Source organism: Desmodus rotundus, chromosome 2, assembly GCF_022682495.2.
Source record: "Desmodus rotundus isolate HL8 chromosome 2, HLdesRot8A.1, whole genome shotgun sequence".
Lineage (NCBI taxonomy): Eukaryota > Metazoa > Chordata > Mammalia > Chiroptera > Phyllostomidae > Desmodus > Desmodus rotundus.
Genome location: NC_071388.1, coordinates 180,103,577 through 180,125,139, shown reverse-complemented (window position 1 = coordinate 180,125,139; position 21,563 = coordinate 180,103,577). Strand labels below are relative to the sequence as shown.

Sequence of the window (21,563 nt, the reverse complement as noted above, 5' to 3'; positions counted from 1 at the left end):
CCTCATCCCTGCCTGCACCACTGGCCCCGCACCTTGATGGTGGAGTCCAGGACACATCCTTCCACAAAGAATCTACAATGAGACCTTTGTATCATTTGAAAGCAAGACTTCCGCCGTATCTTAGAAAGTTCAGGCTCATTTTGTGTCTCCAGTAGGTCTCCTGAGCCAGTTCTTAGAAACATGTTTTCAGTAGAAGCACAGATGTGTTTTGTAGAATGTGCTATTCTTCCCTAACAGTAGGCCTCTGATTTGGCATCTTGCTCCTTCTTCAGGTCCGTGAAAAGGTCGCAGAGTTACTCAGTTCTCAACCTTTCGTCGAAGGCCTGGCTTGAGAAAGCTGTTTGCCCTGGTCTTATCTGATGGAGCGGAGGGTTGAAAAAATCATTTGGGAACTCATTTGGTTGACCCGTCCGTTTCTGACTACTTTTTATTTTTTATGAGACTTTGCCAAAAATCTGCTGTTTACTCATCAAGGCCACGTCATTTGAAAAAACTTAAGGCCAGGGTTATAAATACAATTTATGAAGTCACTCAGCAACTGGTGAATGTTTCAACAGATTGGAAAATTAGATTGAATGATGTATCAGGAAAGTTGGCAGTAAGGTCAATGGCTAGAAATATAAATGTCTTTGTGTGAAATGACGAGTATTTTGCTTTTATGCTTTATTGGCACCTTGTTTAGAGTATACGCACACTCATATTATTAAGCTTAAAAATGTCTAAGGACTTGCTAAACATTATATTTTGAAGTGGCACAGTTAGGAAAAGATGTGTAGCAACAAAATGAAAATTTTAGCAATCAAAATATTTGGAAGTCTGGGCTTCAACGAATTACCAGTCAGTTTTTTATGGGAGAAACCTCTCTCCTCTCTCTGTCTTTTTAAGCCTTGTGTTTGATTTGTACATACTGTTAGCCAAAGATAAGCATGATTTAATTACAATACAGTTTATAGTTGTAGAAAATTTGACCTCCAGAGATGTTCAGAATTCTTTCTCAGCCGACCTCTGGTCTCGGTCATCATTATTTCTCAGTATCCAGTGGTGATACGGCCTCAGCAAGCCATACAAGAATAAAGCACAATGTAAACGCAGGGGTCTTGACTCCATGGTCCAGTGAGCTGGTTATAGAATGACAAGGAAACCAGTGAGAAAAAGGAAGTCCAGCCTCTGAAAGATGGGCTGGAAATATGAAATGCTGCAGATCAGGCATGAACATGTTATTGGCTTTGGAAGCAAATAATATACCCTCTTTTGCTTTCAACATTAAATTAATAAAGTAGGAAAAGATGGTCCTGCTTGCTTCATAAAGTAGGCAATCTTTCATTTCAGAATCGCTGGCTTGACTTCATAGATTAAAAGATTATAATAATATTAATATCTTCCAGAATAGCAGCGGCTCAAAGTTATTAGATAGCTTAAGGGTGGCCCTCCAGATAGCTGTCTCCCTTTAGTTCCCCCTGTGCGTGTAAAGACTGTCATTAATTGGCACTTTTTAGGCAATTTCAGCCAAAAAGCTTGGGGGAGATGCCGGCCTTGTGTGCACTCCGGGTAAAGAGAAGGTTGAGTCAAAGCTGTCAAACATATATGACGCTCCTCAGTCCTCAACCACTTGAAATAGAAATGTTTATATAAAAGAAAATTTGAAAACTTTCCCCCATCCTTCACAAAATTTGTACCAAAGAATCCGAGGAAACAAACATGACCACCCTGTTCTGTCTTCTCCTTTCATCCCTGACTAGTGTGTGAAGTTCTTAAAATTAGTCATGAACTTAGTTCTAGAAAATGCAGGTTTCACCATTTTAACCAAGAAAGACTGCCTTTGGGATGGTTTTATAAACTTTGGTCACTATTCTCTAACGAGGAGCAGTCAACTCAGCTCACACAGATAGGGCGTCTGTCTCCTCGGTAAGGACTTTCTTTAACCTCCAGTGCCGTGTCTCAGTAGAAGCCCGCACCTTTAGTGTGAAGGCCTACTGTTTTATTATGTGACCAGTCTCCTCCAATTCAGGGTGGTGTTTATAATTAAAGTAGAATTTTTATAGAAGAAATACCAAGAAACGCTAGCTTCAGATCCCACTATTTATATACTTTTCACCCTTGCTTATTTAAAGTAATAAAAAAAAAATACACGAGTGTTATTTTCATGGCCATTGATTGAAATGGTGACCATTTGGCCTGGAGTTAAGTGCGTGTTTGTTCAAATAAAGTAAATCAAATTTAAAGGCCAGAAATGCTGTGAGAAAACTATAACTGAATCAATTTGAAGTCAATTGGAAATTACATGGTTGTTTGAATTTTATCTACAAGTTTTGTGCCTAAATTTATCGCTGTGGACTACAGCATTTACTTTCAAACTCCTCTGACTGCAGGTCTCCATAAGAAATACTTTTTATCTCACGAACTGGTGCACACAGTCACTCACGTACACACATGTGCATGGCATGTCTGTCTTGAACTCTGTATCATTTTTACCTAAATCTTAAAGATTTTATTTATTTATTTTTAGAGAGTGGGGAAGGGAGGGAGAAAGAGAGGGAGAGAAACATCAATGTGTGGTTGTATCTTATGTGGCCCCTACTGCGGACCTGGCCCACAACCCAGACATGTGCCTGACTGGGAATTGAACCAGCAACCCTTTGGTTCGCAGGCTGGCACTCAGTTCACGGAGCCACCCAGCCAAGGCCCTATATGTTTGTTTGTGTATTCCTAAAGCAAAGCCTCATGAAGGGAAAAAGTCATGAAACAGTATCTGTGCCATGTATGAAGCACTTTGGTAATTTCTAATCTACCCAAATGCATTTCATTACAAAAAAGTTAGGTATGTGCTAATTTTATCATCCACTAATAATTATGATCTAGGTTTAAACAGTGATGCAGATTAAGGCTTATTTTAAATGACGCAAAGTTACTTAGGGAGGAAAAGTTGTTTTTCTCCCTAAGTATGACATGGGTACACCTAAGTATAAACTGGAGGAAGTATAAAATGAATATCCTAGTTCAGTGCTATCCTGAATATTCATGTTAATTTTACTTTATATACTTCATTAAATCTTCCTTTACATTCTTCTTTATCCCAAATAATTTTAATTATCCTACTTCCTAAGATTTATTCTTTATATTTTCTTTCTTCGGTATTCAGGAATACACCTAGCAAAATATGAGTGGAGGGCCTTGAATATAAGAAGTGTACTTTGATGTTAGTTTTGTATTTATCCATTACTTAACAAATATTTATTAAGCATTCAGAAACTGTGCTAGGCACTACAATGATAGCTAATGTTTATTGGAGTTTTAACATTTGTTGGATACAGTTTTAAGTTTTCTAGGGAACCCTATGAGGGAAGTACATTATTAATTTTACATGTGAGGAAACTGTCCCATAGAAAGATTACTAAATCCTGTCCAATTAAAGTGCAGTTTTGAACCCAGCAATGCTGACTTCAGAACTCACATGCATAACCACTTTATTCTCAATCACTTCTGCTGTCAGAGAGCAGCAGATGAAACACACAATCCCTCTTTCAAGGAGTTAAATGCAGGGAATAAACAGACCTTCGAAGCAGTAATCCCACTGTGGTATAGTAAGTACTGCGATGTGTCACATAACCGGTGAGAACAGATGTTTTTGACCTAGAGGTGATTGAAGTTAATGCAGAAACATTTTATAACTGTTTCAGGACAGAGTCAACTTGTATGTTAATAGATTGCTTTAATTCTTGTGTTTGAATTCATTTGATACATTTGAGATACAAATATTCAATAAATGTATGCTTTTGGCTTGTTTTTATTTTTTGAAAATACTATTTTTGTCAATGATTTCACAAAGTAGTCAAAACTAGTAAATTGGGGGGCAGTCTGCCAACAGTTGTTTCGGAGAATACTCATGGAATAACCAAGGGCCCAGAACTTTGCGATGCAGCGGTCACGCTACCAGGAACTTGAGGTGTTAGTAGAAACCAGAGATGTGCCCAGAGCTGAGAACCCAGCTGATAAAATGTTTCCTTGGGGCACCTGTTCAGTTCTCTATTTGCGTTTGCTTTTTGGGGGTAATGTGTTTAGAAAATTTTGACTTAGGTTGGGCATAGCCCCTAAGTACCTAAGGCTTTCTAAAGACAACAAAAGGAGGAATTAGGTGGAAAAGGAGAGCTGCTTTTCTACTTGCATCTGTTATTGCATAGATTAGGTGGGTAAATATTCGTGAAGCTGCCAGGCGTCTGTTTTAGGCCAAGTTTCTCCACTGCACGTGTGCAAGTGTGGCTTGTACAGGGGATTGACGTTTAAAAAGTGCGGCCTGTTTCGGTGATACCCACTCAGTTTGTGTTGCGTGCTTTCTGTGTTCCAGTGTATCAGGCGGCACAAGTGAAGTTGTATTGTATACACTAGAGAGATAGCTGTCTCTCAGGGAAATGTTTCATTTAATAAATTGCAGATTTGGGGTACATGAAATATTTGTTCTAACGCAGAGTTTGTGTTGCCCAAAATTTTAGTTTCCATTACCTTATTATTTTCAATAGGTTGAATGAAAGGATCTGGAGTACATGGGAGTCAGTTTATTAGGGCCTGCTGCTGGCTGGTCAGCAAAGAGAGGACTCCCAATTCTCAAAAAAACAGTGTCTCTTAGTGCCCAGTATTCTTGTACATTCCCCAACTAACCATTAAATACAAAATGTGTCAGATTCTGCTCCCAAGGAGTTTACTGTTTGATGGGAAGAAGAGGTGTAATAGTAGCACAACATATAAGATGAAAGTATCATAAATGCAAGATGGAACTGGTGCCGTTTCTTTCAGAGGGAGGAAGTAGTGCGAGCTGCAGTATATACACATGGACACACAGTACATAGTCTTTCGCTGCTCCATAGACTACGTCTCTGCAGCAGCGTTTATCTGCAGATGTTATTCTTGTATATGCACTTATATTTGCCGAGTACATTAATTCCCTTTAGACGCTCAATTCTACCCACCCCCATCTTACAAAAATGCGACATGCATAGCCTGTCGTTCCTAATAAAGAAATATTATAATAAAAGAGAGGTTTTATTAAACTAATGCAATAACAACATTTTCTGTGAGGATTTAACACATCATTTTTAATAATAAAAATCAAATTGTCATTGTTGTGCCCTGTATACCTTTTATTCAAATCAAACTAAATACTCTGGCTTCACGTTCCCCTGGGGGGAGGGGGACAACAGGGAGAGAGTCTTTTTAGCACGACAGAAATGAATTTCAGCAGGCAAGTTTGTGTGGGGTTGTAGATTATGAATATGGGGCCCAGGGAAACCTGTTTATGTTTGTGAGCAGAGGTGAAAATGCCCCTTAGGAGCATGGAGAAGGAAATGAGATTGGAGGTTAGGAGAGAACCGATTCTGTCAGGTTAGCTTTCGGAACGTAGGATGTCAATGCTTTCCAGAGCCACGCAGCTGGTTCCTCAGCTTCAATGAACTGTGCGCTAACAACTGAAATTTAAGAGTTCAGCGTGTATGACTAGGCCAGGAATTTGGCGTTGCCCGGTCTTCTTAGGAGGAGACCGGTTTTTGGCTTTCATGTCAGCTGGAACCAGAAATTTAGAATTGTGTGAAAATTCAGGCTAACTAATAAGTAGGCGAAAGGGGTGGTGAAATGTGAGGAGTGCCTTTGGAGGGACTTCTTTTTTTTTTTAACTTCAAGGGAAGTGTGTGATAGGTCCTGCTCAGGGGCAGCGTGCGCTGTTGGCCCACGTGAATGCCAAGGCCCTTTCCACCTTTGACCTTTTGCGAATTGGGGGTCTCTGTGCCTTTTAACCTTGTTGATTGGTTATGACATCATTTGTTAAAAGCAATCTATAATTCTGAACTAAAATAGTATATTTTCAGACTCATCACTACATAGTAAATATTTCAACTGCAACATTCTTGAAGAGATATAACTGGATTTCTGAAGAGGACTGTCATTAAATAGCTTAAATTTTGTTCATACACCCAACAATGAATAATTAAAATATACTATGAGGCGATAAGGCTCATTTTCTCTACAGTACCCAGTCTAAATGTTTCTAAAGAAATGCCGAGTATCCGGCTTTACTGTTAGCATAGCAATCCCATACGCTGTCTTTGGGATTTATATGCCATTCTAGCATCTCCCTTTGTTTAGAGTGGAACCCAGCACTTTCAAACTAGTTGCTTTATATGATAAATGAGTATTTTGGGGGCTTGAGTTACTTTAAAGGCATATGTCATAATAAATACGTGAACCCCACAAGTTACCCTTTACACCTCTGACTTCACTGCCACAAACAGAAATGTAGTTTACAGAAATGAAAACAAGTCTCTGGCTAGTTTGAGGGGGTTTTTCCCAAAGAAAAGCACTGGGGTTTGGCTGGGCCAGTTTCCTCAGTACACACCTGGTGTATATCACTTTAAAAAATAAATTATGCCTCATCAAATTACAATTAAATGGAATCATGATCATTTGTTTTTCTGGAAGGAAGATGTCTTGCATATTGAAAGCCTAATTTGTTGCAGGTGACGAAAAGGCTGAACAGATTATCTAATATCACTTCATTTGGGGGGTAATGTTTGCTAGTTAGTTTGTGTACACTCCAGTAGTTCAGAACTATATTCATGCGAACTGTATTATTTTCACTTCAAAATGTCTCCTATCCCTACATCAGTTTTTGTACGCTTTTTTTTTTTTTAAGCTTTTAATGACACAGAAAGTTCTCTTGGTATTCTGGGTCAGTCATGCTCTTTCTTTTTCTTCAAGCGTTCTAACACCGTCCAGTCCCCCACTCACCCGCCCCCTGCTCTCACCATTATCTCTGTATTCGTGCACTGTGTATATTTCAAATCCCAGCCACGTTCAGTTCCACTTCTTTGAAGACATTTTTCCGGAGTCCTGGGGTTGGCAGGACTTCCACCGGCATTTGAACGGAGATGGCAGTAGTTCTGTCTGGAATTTATGACACTTGTCACCTTGAACATTGTGCTTCTGTAAACCATCATATAGTAAACTTCTTGGCAGCAGAATCTGCATCTTAATTAATCTTTTCATTCCTTTCTGAGCTATGTATCGAGTCATAAATAAGAAGTGAATTAATTGACTGATCTGTCATTCTTTGGTAATAGGTATATTGAATTTGAGGGCTCTAATCAATGGGAGATATAGCCCAATCCTAGAGAATTACCAAAAGGTGTGAGAGTTAGGAAGAATGGATATCCGTTAAAACCGAGTCGGCAATGACCTTAACTGCTGCTGCTGTTGCCCTGGAGGAGCCTGGGGAGGTCTGAGGGGCTCAAGCTCAGTGTTTCTAAAACCTGGCTCGGGTTTGGATTCTCTTATTACTGTCTTTAAGGATTAGGGGCTCATTGAAGGTAGTTTCTTGCCTGTCCCAGACAAAGCCTTAAGGGTTAGTGAAGAAACTTAGAGGTAAATTTTTATGTCTTTTTTAAAATTGATTTTGAGAGACAGAGGAAGGGGGAGACAGACAGACAGACAGACATCGATTTGTTGTTCCACTCATTTACGAGTATATATTCATTGGTTGATTCTTGGATGCGCCCTGACCAGGGATAGAATCCGCAACCTTGGCATGTCATTTGAACCAACTGAGTTACCCGGCCATGGCAGGAGTAAGTTTTGTAGAGCCCCTCCTGGTGATGTTTCCCAAACATTTCTGCATATTAGCGTGTATGTTGCACACTAACAATTTGGGCCAAACTATGTGAATTGTTGAAGAAATATGGAAATCATAACCATTTAAATAAGAAAGCTCATCAACAGAAATTGCAAATTCAGAAACTGTAAGGTCATTTAATTTGTTACAAATAAATATATTTAAAATATTAGAAATAATAAGTACATCATTTTTTATTTCAAACGTTAGCCTATTTTGTCTCTGAAGATTACCTATAATAGCAGCCAAGCTGGATGGCATTATATTATCTCGTTTTGCATTTTGAATTATTTTGCTTTTATTGAATTTTCTGCCAACTTCATATAGGGTTTGCTGGTGCAGGAAATAATATGAAGCTCACAAAATCCTCCATTAAAAGTCTAGGGAGAAAACCAAGCTGAGGTGTTTTTTTTTTTCCTCCCAACTCCCTTCGTTTTTCAGCAACTTGTAACCCAAGAGCTATTTGTGCACGATGTCTTTCTGCCTTGTTCAGATGCTCGTTCTATTCCTTTCCAGTCAACATGTTTCCCAGTCTTACATAACCTCGGCCTCACACCAAGGAGGGAATTGTTTTAATCTCTCCCTTGAGAAGGCTCTGTTGCCTACGATGAGGAAAATACTTAATGACCACTTTACTCAATACTTGCAATATGTTTTAATATGATTACGGATATGAAAGTTTAATAAGCAATATCCTGGTTAATTTATTAATTTCCCTTAATTTTCATATTTTCAATATTCATGACCCTTCTATTCATAAAAGTACATCTTTTTTTGTTGCCGATGCCCAGGTGTCATTTTCTATATCTCAGGCTGCATAATGGGCACGTCCAAGTGACATCTCCTGCCTGGCTGGTTGGTAATTAAAATGCCAGATAATGTCATGGCAAGGGCTTTCAAAATGTGTATGTGTAATAAACGACTAATTTATGTTCTATTCAAGGCAATTTCACTATGATAAACATTTACTTATCTTGATAATCAGATGGGGGGCAATTTGTGGTATATATAAGTTATGCCATAGATTTTCTTCTCATTTTTCTCCCCTATGATGATATTCAACTAACTAAATAAACTCCCTTAGCATTTATGAGCCTGCAGAATTTAGACTGTATTTTTTAAAATCCCAGTTTAAATAGTTAAAAGCTTATAAATAACCAAAATGAAAAAGGATCAATAAAACAACTAAAACTCTTTCTATGCCCACCTGTTAGCCACTTGTTATAGAAAACGTCTGAGGTAAAAAGAATCTGCATTGGGACCATGGCTACGCAGATGAGACCTTAGGTAAATAATTTAGAACAGTGTCCTCATTCTCTGGGGCAATACGCGGAGGCGGCGTGGGCCACCTTGTTGGTTTGAGACTTTACCTTCAATTAGGCAAATGAAACAGAGGCAATATTATATTCCACCTATCCTTTAAAATACAAATATTGTGTCTCATTCACTTCAGAAATGATATGATGAGCCACCACTTACAAGAATGCTTGGTCTTGAATTGTTTTTAGAGATGAAATCACTTCCCTATGATGTTGTCCAACATGTAAAAAATGCAGAGAAAGTCCACAATTTCGATGTGGGGGAAAAAAGAAAGTAAACCAAGCAAAACTAAGAAGCAAAGACACTTTATGCTTCAGAGTGATTTTTTTAAAGGATTTTATTTATTTATTTTTAGAGAGAGGAAGGGAGGGAGGAAAAGAGGGAGAGAAACATCAGTGTGTGGTTGCCTCTCACTCACCCCACACTGGGGACATGGCCCGCAACCCAGGTGTGTGCCCAGACTGGGAATCGAACCGGCAACCCTTTGGTTTGCAGGCCGGCGCTCAATCCACTGAGCCACACCAGCGAGGTCCAGAGTGATTTTTTTTTAATTGATGAAGAATGAACACACGATTTTGAACCTAGGCTATTAGAATACTAGTTTTTTGTTATTTCACAATTTTGTGTGCAAATTCTTAGCCATACTGTACTCTACACATGTAAAAATAATTTTTAGGTTTACAAACTTTGATTTTGAGATATTTTAAGTATAATCATAACTAGCATAAAAAATATGTCTGTACCTGTGTAGACTCTAAAGCTCCTCCATGTTTGGTAATCTGAGATATGTTAAAATGCTAAAATTACTTATGAGAGAAGAAGAGGAGGAGGAGAAGACCAACTTTTATCCTTTATGTGCAGAGTTCATCATTAATGAATGATCGGAAAATATCAATCTTAGTGTCTTATTGGTATTGGAGATTAGTATTGGCTTTAAATTCACTTCCGTCTTGGAGATTTTTATCTCAGAAACAAATTTATTATTAATATTTCAGGTTGCTTAGCACAAGTGGAAGTAGAATTACTTAAGGCAGAACTGACTTAATTTTAGAAAGAGAATCAGTGCTTAGATTGTGTAACGTTTTCTGGAGGACACTGTCACCTGTTGCTTCTGGAAGCACAACAAGAAATCTGGATTTTCTTCGCGTCGTTTTACCAGCAGGGAATTTCTGCATAGACATCCTACCGTGCTCTTTCCTTGAGCATGCATGCACACAGGCACGCACTGTTCACATTTCTCTAGCTTCATCGTATGGCCTGTTTTATTCTCACTCATAAAGACATGTCTAATCATAGTAACATGACACCCGAGTTGCAGAACTATGTGATGGCGTACTGCTTGAAGGTTCCTTGTAGTAAAATTGCCTTCCTGATGTTTTGAATGGTGATTACCTGCTTAGAGTGATGAGAACTGGGGGATGCACATTTCTGTAAGTGACATTTGCTTCACTATTTTAGAATGTATTACTTTATTTTCAAAGATTGCCTAAGTTATCCTGAAGATTTCTGGCAAATCAGGAGATGGTATATTCCTCTTGCATCAGATGCCTTTTATAGTTAAGCCATCTATTACGAATCTGATAGTGTTTCCTTTGAATGAATAGTCCCCCTCAGTGGAAATGTCCTTGACATCTACTTTTCATGATTAGGGGGTTGCCTCATCTGTTTTAAAATATAGAGGTTAACATCTCAGCTTTTCAAGTCAGGGATGATCCTAGACCCTGATCTCATAATATCCTGAGAACGGGCGTTAGCTGGCAGTATAAAGAGATGCCTCTGTGTGATAACCTAGCAAGTGTGCAGAATGGAAATGGATCTGCCTTTGCCCGAAGTACAACCTATAGTGTTCCAACTTCGGTCTCTGGCCCTTTTCTTATGGCCATACTAGTTTTCTCTACTCTGGTCAATGTTTTCCTTTGTGTGTGTGTGAGTGAATTCTGTCATCAGAGCGCATAAAAACATTAATTTCCTCTTTAACGTTTTCTGTTTGGTTAAGCCACACACTGAGAAAGTTTCTGAGCCTACATGGCATTCTCCAGGGTGTGCTCTGGCCCCTTACCGGATGTGACTACATTTCCAATCCTCTCACGGGATCAGAGCTTCCTCCTCGAGGGCATCTCATAAAAACGTTTGGGTGCCCTCTGGTCCATAAGCAGGGATACCTACTATGTGCATGGATTTAGAAGCTATCAGAGGGTTAACCCAGGTTATAGCCATTTGCTTTGTGTCTCTTTTTTTTTCTACAACAAACATCTCTATTGAAAACAGTGGCCGGTCACATAGAAATTCAGCCAAACTTTTTTTTTTTTTTAAGTCGATGTAAATCTCCCATGCTGTTTAAATGTCGGAACTAAATTTACCACACTTGGCAGATTTTTAAAGCCGAGCAGGACTGCCAAGTGTTCCCAATTTCAAGCAGAGAGAGTTCTAACAGTTCCTGAAATACTTGTAGGAGGCACCTGGTGGTAATTGCGGCTTCACAATTCTTCCCCAGCGCCTACCTTGCTAGCTGGCATCTCTGTACACCAATGATTATTACAGCGATGATAAAGTGTCAGAACAGAATGGCTCAAAATAAGGCACAGCCCCCAGAAGGCAAGCATGTTCCCACCAAACCATCCTGCTGGAGAATCCTCAGGAATTAGACTTAGGTTCCTGACCTCACTCACAGCCAGCTGCTACGGCAAACAAAAGGGGAGAGGGTGGAAGACAGAAACACACACGTGCAGATATGACTCGGCCTATTTTTAATTTAATCAGGGATTGTTGTCCGAGATTCTCCGTAAGGAAGAAGACCCTCGGACAGCCTCTCAGTCTCTTTTGGTAAACCTGAGGGCCATGCAGAATTTTCTCAATCTTCCGGAAGTGGAGCGGGATCGCATATACCAGGACGAGAGAGAGCGGAGCATGAACCCCAATGTGAGCATGGTCTCCTCAGCCTCTAGCAGCCCCAGCTCCTCCCGAACCCCTCAGGTGAGATATTTGCTCCATTGACTTTTCACTCTTTGCTTTGGAAACATCTTGCCTTCACTGATACTGTGGTTTTCCTTGAGCACTAAAAGACCTAATTCAAGGATTTCTTAGTCTACCGAACATGCTGATAAGAGGATATAAAACCATATAAAATTGGTTGTCTTTTACTGTATCACATGTCAGTTTTGTCCCTTCAGGAAGACAAAGTGCCATTCTTCCACACATTGCAGGAGAGCAGGAGTGGGTGGAAGGGTTGCGGTAAGCTAGTGATGTCTACATACAGCTGCTTCATTATCAGAGGAGTTAAAGGACGTGTGTTGAAGCTGAGTTTGCATAGCAGGCACACAGCTTTTTCCTGAAATTGCACATTTATTTGCATGAGGGTAGGGTGGTTGGGGTCAGAGGACCGATGAGTAGTCCAAGCTCTGCTTTGTGCACTCCGAGAAAGACAGAATGGGGAGGAATCTGTGTCGTGGAAGCATGCATATGCCGCAGCTCGGTCAGAATGGCCAGATCATTCAGTGATCCCCGTTAGACAGTGGTAGCGCAAGGCCAAGTCCTCATCGTTTCGTTTCCTAGGGCAATCTCTCCCAGGACTCTGTGACTCGGCTTTCCATCCCCCCTTTCTCCACAATTTAAACGCGTTCTGCTCTCATTTCCTCCTGCGAATGCACGTATCTAGTAGTGCTGTGTGCTTTAAAGATCCTAACGGAAGGGTCAAAGGCCCAAGTCAGTCAAGAGTCATTTTCCATTCAGATCTGAGCCCAGTCATTTCTAGCCCGCTGCCTATTTCCCTTAAACTTGTACAACTCGCTAGCTTTATGAGACTGCCATCTCGTTTTGCAGTTGCTAGGAAGATTTTATGTTCCCTCCCTGAGTGATAATTCTCAAAACATTTCACAGATATACATTTGTACAAGTCAGAGAAATGGGTACTTTGAAACCAAAGGGTGTTTTGCTTAGATGCTGTAGGTTTGTTTGTTTTTTTAAATGAGTTTGTTTTCTGGTAAGATCAAAGGAATTGATTAAACATACAAGCACAATTTTATTCTAGAAGAAATGTTTGAGCTTTTTCAAATTCATCCATTTTTTCACACATCTTAACTTTTTATGATTTTGCACTCTGCAATAGATTTTTAATTGAAGATCATTTTCTATCATGCACTGCCAAACTGTGATACTTACACTTTAGTCTTTAGTGAATTATGAGTTTTAATTACTGTTAAACTAAAAATAAGTCTCCTGACTGCTTACTTTGGACGAGTGTAACCACGCGTTTTTATAGGATTCTTTTTCACTTTTGGGGCATACATATTAAACTATTGAGTTGGGTGAGCTGTTAATTTGCACTAATATTTACTTCTGTTAAATTTACCAATATTTTTGCCACTTTTGAAGGCCATTAAGCCATTATAGGAGAGTCCAGCCATGGCTGTTTAACAAGACAACTTTCCCCATAAAGTCACTCCCACTTGTCAGAAAATCACACAGGTCTGTGTGCTATGTTTTTTTGCTCCTTCATAATATTTTTCTAGCCAGATATCTTAGGCATCTTTCAAAGACCTGATAGCTCTGAGAGACAGACCAGCCTACAAAGCCACACAGGGTCAGTATTTTACTTTTGTCAATAGCACAAAACCCCATCTAGAAAATTCCTAAGTAAAGGTACCATTTTGAGACAAGTAGATCAGGGACATTAATTATTTAATTTAACAATTTTGAACTTTATGAAAACAAATATAAAATATTTTACTCAACATATTTTTGAGAATACAGCCATGGCACTGGCATTTTACGTTCTCTGGAACATTCTTATTTTTCTGTTGGTTAAACATTGAGAAAGGGGACGTTATTAAAGCCTTTTAAAACATTTCATGATTACCTACTCACTCAAAGTTCTTTACAGACGTATCTCAATAACAAAGGTCCACGTTGAGTAAAGCTTTCACTTTGTAAAGATGTTGGAGCGATACCCCCTGATTAAACCAATTAGTTGGAGTCAGCAGTCTAGGGCACAGCGACAGCCTTACCTAGGTACATGGAGATTATTTTCCATACCCCATCAGTACTTTATTATTAGTTTAAAACAAATTGAAAAAATTTCAAATCAAAAATTAAATCTGCGGAGTCTCTTCTCATAACCCTTCAGTTGGCCAGTGTTCCTTGGTGCACTTAATAATAACAAAACAGCAATACAAGGATAAGAATGATCATTCATTGAGCACTTTCTGTGTATCGGGTATTGTGAGCCTTTTGCATGAATTGGATGTTCACCATTTTTCACTGTTATCCCCGTTTTACAGATGAGGAAACTGAGGCTTAGATTGATTAAATACCTTGTATAAGGTCAGATGGCTGAGTTGTAGAGCTAGGATTTGAACTCTGGTTATTCTAATTCCAAGACCTGGGCTCATAACAGTATATTTTAGTGCTTTGTGAGCTCTCACTTTAGCTCCCAGGTTCTGGAGAAGATTTGATCAGTCAGATAAGGTAAGATAGTGAGGCTAGTGAGAAGCCTGAGTTGAGAAAGGAAGAAATAATATGCTAAAGCATGCACTTAATAGGAAAAGTACTGTGGTTAGGCTAGAAATTTTGAGAAGAAAAGGGAGTTTCTTGAAAAACAAAACAAAATAAAACAATTGGATTGTTATGGGAAAAAGACTCCAAAGTAGAGGGCAAGCAGATACCTGTAAAAATAACACCTGTAAAGACTGGAGATTTTGGAGGCTAATCAGCACAGAAGCCCTGAAGTAAAACACTTTCTGGAGTGCCTGGGACATAGAAAGTATGGCCTCAATTATTTTTATTTTCTTGTAGTAATTAGAAAGTAGTATGAGACAGGGAGGTCAGAGGAGAATGACAAAAACCACTGAGTGCTCTTAGTGGAAACTGAGGACATTAACTCTGGCTTCAACACAGCATCGAGAATGGTCCCACAGCGTCCCATCTCCCCCCAAACCTGCATGTGCTCAGTCCATAAGGGGACAGCTCAGGGCACCCACAGAGGGACAGTGGTGATTTGGGGGCTACTCTCTTGGTTTGGGATGAAGAGTGAGTGAGGACAAAAAATATCCACTTTAGACCAAATCAGCTGGGAACCCAAGGATTGGGGGAGATTCCTGCTTCCAGGTTCCTGAGAAGGCCACCAGCCCCCTCTGTGTACACACCAGAGCCACCAGCCCCCTCTCTGTACACACCAGAGCGAGTGCTCTGACTGTCTTTTGGATCAAGTTGCTCCAAACACTGTCGGGCTATCCTAACCCCAAGAAATACAGAGAAACCTTCTGTCTTGTCCTTCATTTGTCTCTGAAGCTGATGGGAAATCATTCAATTAAAACAAGCACGGCAGAATACATAAAACCACAATATGAGTTTAAGAAAATGAAAATGCCACATCAAAGGCATTCAGAAGCCTAGTTTTATGAAATGAAATTTTGTTTCATTTCCACTGATTTCCTAGGTGAAATTAGGTGACTGTCTGGGTAGCATAATGATGATAATGATGGGAAACTATACATACTCGAATGACATACGTAAAGCTTTAATAAAGAATGAGGGAGACTCAAGGGAGTGCGTTAAATTGAGTAATAATTTATTATTTAGAGACCTCTACCCATTTACTCATTTTTTTTTTTCTGGAAGAATTGGCTCTTTCTCCAAGGTGTGCCGTTTTCAGAAGGAAAAAGGTAACCGTGTGTGTGTGTGCGCGCGCTTGTGCACGTATTCTGGCTGCTTGTCCTGCAGCGAGGTGATGGCTTTTCGTTAGAGTGGCCATCCTACCTGTGAATTCTCTAGGATTCGGCGAGGGAAGGAACGGGGTTTACAGGACTCCGCATGTCCTATAGGAATGCACTGCAATTATTTCCAATCACAATTAACCTGATTAGAATAATGGACAGGAAGTGTCCCTCTGTAGCTAATGCAGTTTGGCATCAGCTGACTGAAATCCTTTGATAATTTCTGCACAGATGGCTGGGCTGAATGCAGCACTTTTTAAATTATTATTTTCATGGTCTCTTGGTAGGCCAAAACCTCGACACCGACAACAGACCTCCCCATTAAGGTGGACGGCGCCAACGTCAACATCACAGCTGCCATTTATGACGAGATCCAACAGGAGATGAAAAGGGCCAAGGTGTCTCAAGCCCTGTTTGCCAAAGTGGCTGCAAATAAAAGTCAGGTGAGTGGTTTTTAAAAGAGCAAAAGTGAGAGCTGGAATTAGACTTCTCCCCCTCCCACCAATAAAAATACATCTGTTCCTATAATAATAATAACAATAACAATCCCTAGGGAACCTGTCATGTTCTGAGTTTGGCGCTACAGTTTGCTTTTATTCCCACTGGAGTTTAAAAAATAGAGTCTAAGTCAAAACCCAGATTTTTTGTCTTTTAAAGAATTTTTTTAAAAACAATCAGCCTCGAATAATTTCTAAGTCTAAACACTACTGTGTATTTTTCTTTCTTTCTGTGTTTTTTGCTTTTTTTGCATTGGAGCAAAACTTGGTATGTACAAAACAGCATCTTTCTGAGACCACGTTTTAGCCAGGTCTCATCGCCTCTCTTATGCTCACCAGGGGAATGGCTGACTTTGTTATAATAACTGCTTTCCTCCAGCCCCAGAGACATCTTGTGATGTCAGGTGTTTCTTTTATGTATAGAATACAGTTGTTTTTCCAGGAGAAAACACATGTAGGGGAGTCCAGGGCAAGCGCTAAAATCTTTAACAGAAAAACATAGGAGCTTATCCAGCACAGGGTTTCAGAGAGCTGGGATTGTGGGTACGGAATGCTCCAGGGAAAAGGGTAGACAGATGCTTAGGTTTCTTTCTTTCTTTCTTTCTTTCTTTTTTTTTTAATTTATGAAAGCAGCAACAGTTGATGGGATCTACTATCTGTTTCAGTTCCTTTAAAGGGACAGCTACCATCCTATATCAGGGAATGGATTAGGTTGAGATGCCTTCTTATTTATCCCTAAGATGAATAATTACCTAACGCTGCTGGAGGAAAAAAAGTTTGTTGAAGCATAATGTTGAGAGTCCTTTGATTCCGAGCTTGATTTCCTCTGTGACCTTTCATGGCAAATGTTTTCATCCCTGCATATGCCAGTAGCAAAATGGCCATCATCTCCCTAACAGATCTTCTGTCATATGCTATGAAGAAGGAACATTTCTGAGTACTGTGTTTCTATTAAGCGAGAAGGTTTTCAATAAAAATCAAGTTTTAAAAATGATACATGGTTAAATGTTATATTTAGACTAATTATATGGTTCGGGGATTAGCCTTTTTTACCTGTAGTTTGGCAGTAACTTGACTTAAGTTATTTTTCAGATGTTGATAAAGGGAAAGGAGTAGAATACCAAGGAACTTTGAAGAGGATGGAAATATTTGTTTCCCTTTTCAATTTTAATGTAGTAATCTTCCCAGATTATTCTTGTTGTCTCTCATCAATGAAATCATTGAAATTCAGTTTGCTAAGACTTGATGTCCAATCATAGTATGAAATACATGAAAAGAAAACACCATGGAGCCTTCCTAAACTGTTAAATGCATAAAATCCCGTGTACCACATGGCAAAATATAATGAGAGTTGGAGCTGTTAAACGAATAAAGCTGTTAAATGCATAATGCCACTTGGCAAAACTACTGTGCATTTAATGGTTTTCCACTGTGTAATAAAGGACATATGTGGTAAATGTGCAGTGAGTATAAAAGCTACACAATTGATTTTGCAAACCTGCCCCTTAGTTGTGACTTGACATAAATATCAAAGTTTTACTCAGTCCATTTTTTTTAAATATAAGAAGCTTTCATGACAAACTGAAGACCACAGTCTTGAGAAGTTGATTCAAAATGCCTGTGATCTTCCTATTGACTGGACACCATGGCTTCTGGAAATAGTGATGCCTGTAGCCTCCAAAAATAATTTGGGTGGCTCACTGAAAGCTGTGTTTGCCAGTTGGCTCAAATTTAGCTCTCCAAATTTTTGATGCCTCCTAAAGAACTCGGTAGCCCTGATTTTCTAGACTGGAGGAAAATGTAGTTTTGGGAATTAATGTGCTGAAGGATGAGGTTGAGCCTAAATAGGGATATGGTGCTTTGAAGTTTTTCTTTTTTCCATTGGGACAATGGTCTTATTCTTGTTTATGAATGGGGAACCTTGTTGTGAATAGCTGACTAGATTAGCAGTCCAGGTGCCGAGATGTTTTTAAGTGGTAATTTAACGTAAGACATTCACTCCATTTTCTAAGTACCGGCTTTAGATTCATAAAAATAATATGTAGTGAAGTCAGCTGCATGATTTGGCCTTTTGCATGTGAATTTGGTGGATATCCATAAGGTATAGATACACACGACTAACAGTGGGACCTTGGCTGAAGTACTTAACCTCTCCGGCTGCAATGGGAAGTGGCCACAGCCTCTTCTTTGGACTGAGAGAACAAAGGGTTTCCCCTACTCACCTCCTTTCTTTCCCCTCCCTTTATCATGTTTCTTCGGAGGGGTCAGAAGTTCTTTAGAGTGACTGAACAGGCAGATGAATAGTGAGGGCTCTCCATTCTCCCCTGGAGGTGAAATCAGGAGAGGCTTTAATTAGGATCTCTTGTGAAATGGACTAGGCTTAGAACCTTGAAGGCCCAGTTCAAATATACATCATGCTCCCTCCCCTTCCATTTTAAATATCTTTTAAAATAGAAATAAGCCCTCCATTAAACCTCATTCATTCCTTGGTGTCAGTTTCTATCATCAGCTATTAAGAGTAATACTTATTACTGTGTGGGGGGCAGGCTTTGAATGGAAAGTAGGAAAAAGAAAGGAAAATTTTAGAGAGTTTATGGGTGGTGGACCAAGATGGTCCTTGAGGGCTGTGTTCAGCGACACAATGGGAGGGGGGTTCAGAGAGTTGATAGAGTGACAGACTGACGCAGTTTTGCCTGTGGTCCTGTGGGTGGAAATATATTCCTGGAAAGTGTGTTTCCTTAGTGGGTGGCTTACATCAGGATGCATCTGTAGGGCTGTAGACCACCTCTTCCTCCAGATCAGCTCCAGCCCCTTTGTCTAGTCTGTCCTCCAAACCCATTCACTCTTCCTGTCTGACTCTTGGCCCTTTCTTCACGGGAGAAAAGTCAGAGAAGTAACAGCAGAAGAAATAAATAAGAGGAAAAGGTATGTGTACCTTTCACCTTTACTTCATTTTCAATTTAGGATTGATTTTGGGTTTGTGTGTATGTGTGTGTGTGAATTCTAGGATTATCTCCCTTTTCTTTCTGCAGATTATTCAGATTGTTGATTTTCATGCGACAGGAGGCGCTATGGTCAGTGACTGTTCTCTGTGAAATGGGAGTGAGGGTTCTTAGTAGGAGCCATAATGTAGAGGCACATAGAACATTTTCTGCATACGTTCTTATGACCGTTCAGTACAAAGGGCTACCAGGGAATGAACGCTCCAGAGTGCAGTCTGAGCGGCCACAGGAACTCCTTGTCCTTTGATAGCTTCTTGTAATCTCCCCATCCCTTTTATGTTCTGTAGGGTTGCTTTCCCCCAATTGCAGCTTTTCACATGTGATCTGGGGCGTGGAAATCCGGAGAGAGGAAACACAGTGACCAGGGGCTCTCCCACTGCAGTCCTCCAGGGCTGGCCCTGTGCTTTGTGACAGCATCTCAGCGCCATTTCTTACCCTTGACATTGGCTGCCCCTTCCCCCAAACGCTCACTCACTGTTTATCTCATATCCTGCCCGTTTCTCTTGTTCTATAGCCTATAGTAGTTCTGCTCACAGAATGCTGAGGATGACCTAAAGCTGGTTTTCTTTTGGAAGTCTTTCTTTGTTATTTGTATACCCAAAGACTCGACTCCATGTATGTGACTGTCTTTTTTTGCTAGGTTTGGGTAGATAAATGGGAAAGGGCTGATTTTATTTTAATCTCTGTTTTCCTTTGTCCACATTAAAACAATAAACAAAAACTTCACAATGGCACTGGGTTTGCTTTCATTTAGGACCAGGGGGTGGTGGCTTGCTTTCTGTGTTTAGAAGGTAGAGAAAAGCAGAGACACTGACAAAAGGAAATATCAAGCTGGTTATGAACCCCACTCAGATTGGGTAATCAAAAGGACAACCCCAGGGGCTGCTGGGATGAAAGAAAGGGAGTGATCTGGGAGTAAATAGGGACCCGTAGGGATGTCAGAAGAGATGATACAAGGGTGCCCTCATTTCCACCAATATTAAAAGACTTCTGCCAATCCTGGAGTCCCTCTCCCTGCCACACACACCTTCCCAGCCCCACAAGCTACAGGAGCTACCACTAGGGTCAGAGATGGGAAGGTCCTTATTCTTGTTACTTATAGAAGCAACAGAGGAAGGCACTATTGTGTTTCCACTGCAGCTGAGGAAGATGACTTTCTGGCCTCCAATACGGAATCTAAAATCATTTTCCCCAAAGAAGCTGTGTTCTTCATGGAGATTGGGTTTCCGTATGTTGTGTTTCATGTACATTAGTATCAAGTAGACTCTGTGTACTGATCTTTATTACTTATCACTATGTTTCTACCAAAAGAATAATTTCATGTTCTCACCTGCTGACTTAAACTATATTCTTAAGTAGAAAGCTATTTATGCTTTATATGTAGCGTACAGGCTCAGATTTTACGTACATACTACTTTTTTTTTAATCCTCACCTGAGGATAAGCTTATTGATTTTGGGGACAAGGGAAGAAACATCAAAGTAAGAGAGAAATATTGATTGCTTGCCTCTTGTACGTGCCCCGACCAGGACCGAGCCCTCAGCGTAGGCATGTGCCTTGATTGGGAATCAAACCCATGACCTTTTGCTTTGTCGGACAATGCCCAACCAACTGAGCCACACCAGCCAGGGCAGTGGACACACTTCTTTATTATTAAATCTCTCCTTATAAATGGTCTAATTTGCTTAACAGGCTAAATTATTTACTAAAATGCACAGTTCTCTTTGGCAGGTCCTTTTGAAATAAAACAAAAATAAAGGGAAAACAGGCAACTTTACATAAAGAAAAATAATTGATATATTATTGGGTTTGTTTTCTTTTATTGCTCCTTGCTATTAGAGTTTATGTCACATTCAGTATATATGCTAACATAACTCTTTTTATTCTGTCATAGGTTACCATATTAATCTTTGCTTTTGCATCTCTTTTTAAAAATGTCCTAGGCACGATTTAGTTGTAGATAGTTTTTTAAAAAGAAATAACCCCTATTATGTAATTAAGTAATAACATCTTATCTTTAGAAAATTCAGAAATGTATAAATGCCAAAGCACTATTTACCCATAATTCCACATCCCAGAGATAGTTACTGTTAACATTTTAGAGTCTTTCCTTATAATATACATGTGTGTGCACATGGGTGTTTGTATCCTAAGATCATACTGTACAATACACAATTATAAGACAAGTTAAAACTATAATTCTCTTTTTTAAGGCCAACATTTTACATAAGAGAGTAAATTTATAAAGTGGAAAACACTGTTTTTGTCGCATTATTTAGTTTCTTACCTTTTAGATGGCTTTACTGGGGCCAGGATAGCTCAGGCTATTAGAAGTAAAGCTTTGCCGCATCTCTCTGGTATAAAAAAGTCACAGGAAGTACTGG

General features: G+C 39.6%; 1 protein-coding gene across 3 annotated transcripts in view; it reads left to right on the top strand.

Moving 5' to 3' along the window:
* SATB2 (SATB homeobox 2) overlaps positions 1 to 21,563 on the top strand; it is a 180,114-nt gene that overhangs the window by 113,595 nt on the left and 44,956 nt on the right. For all 3 annotated transcript variants that reach the window (XM_053918904.2, XM_024563955.4, XM_024563956.4), the window contains 2 exons: positions 11,732 to 11,944; positions 15,969 to 16,124. In XM_053918904.2, coding sequence (XP_053774879.1) covers positions 11,732 to 11,944; positions 15,969 to 16,124 — 369 coding nt within the window. The remainder of the gene's footprint in view (positions 1 to 11,731; positions 11,945 to 15,968; positions 16,125 to 21,563) is intronic.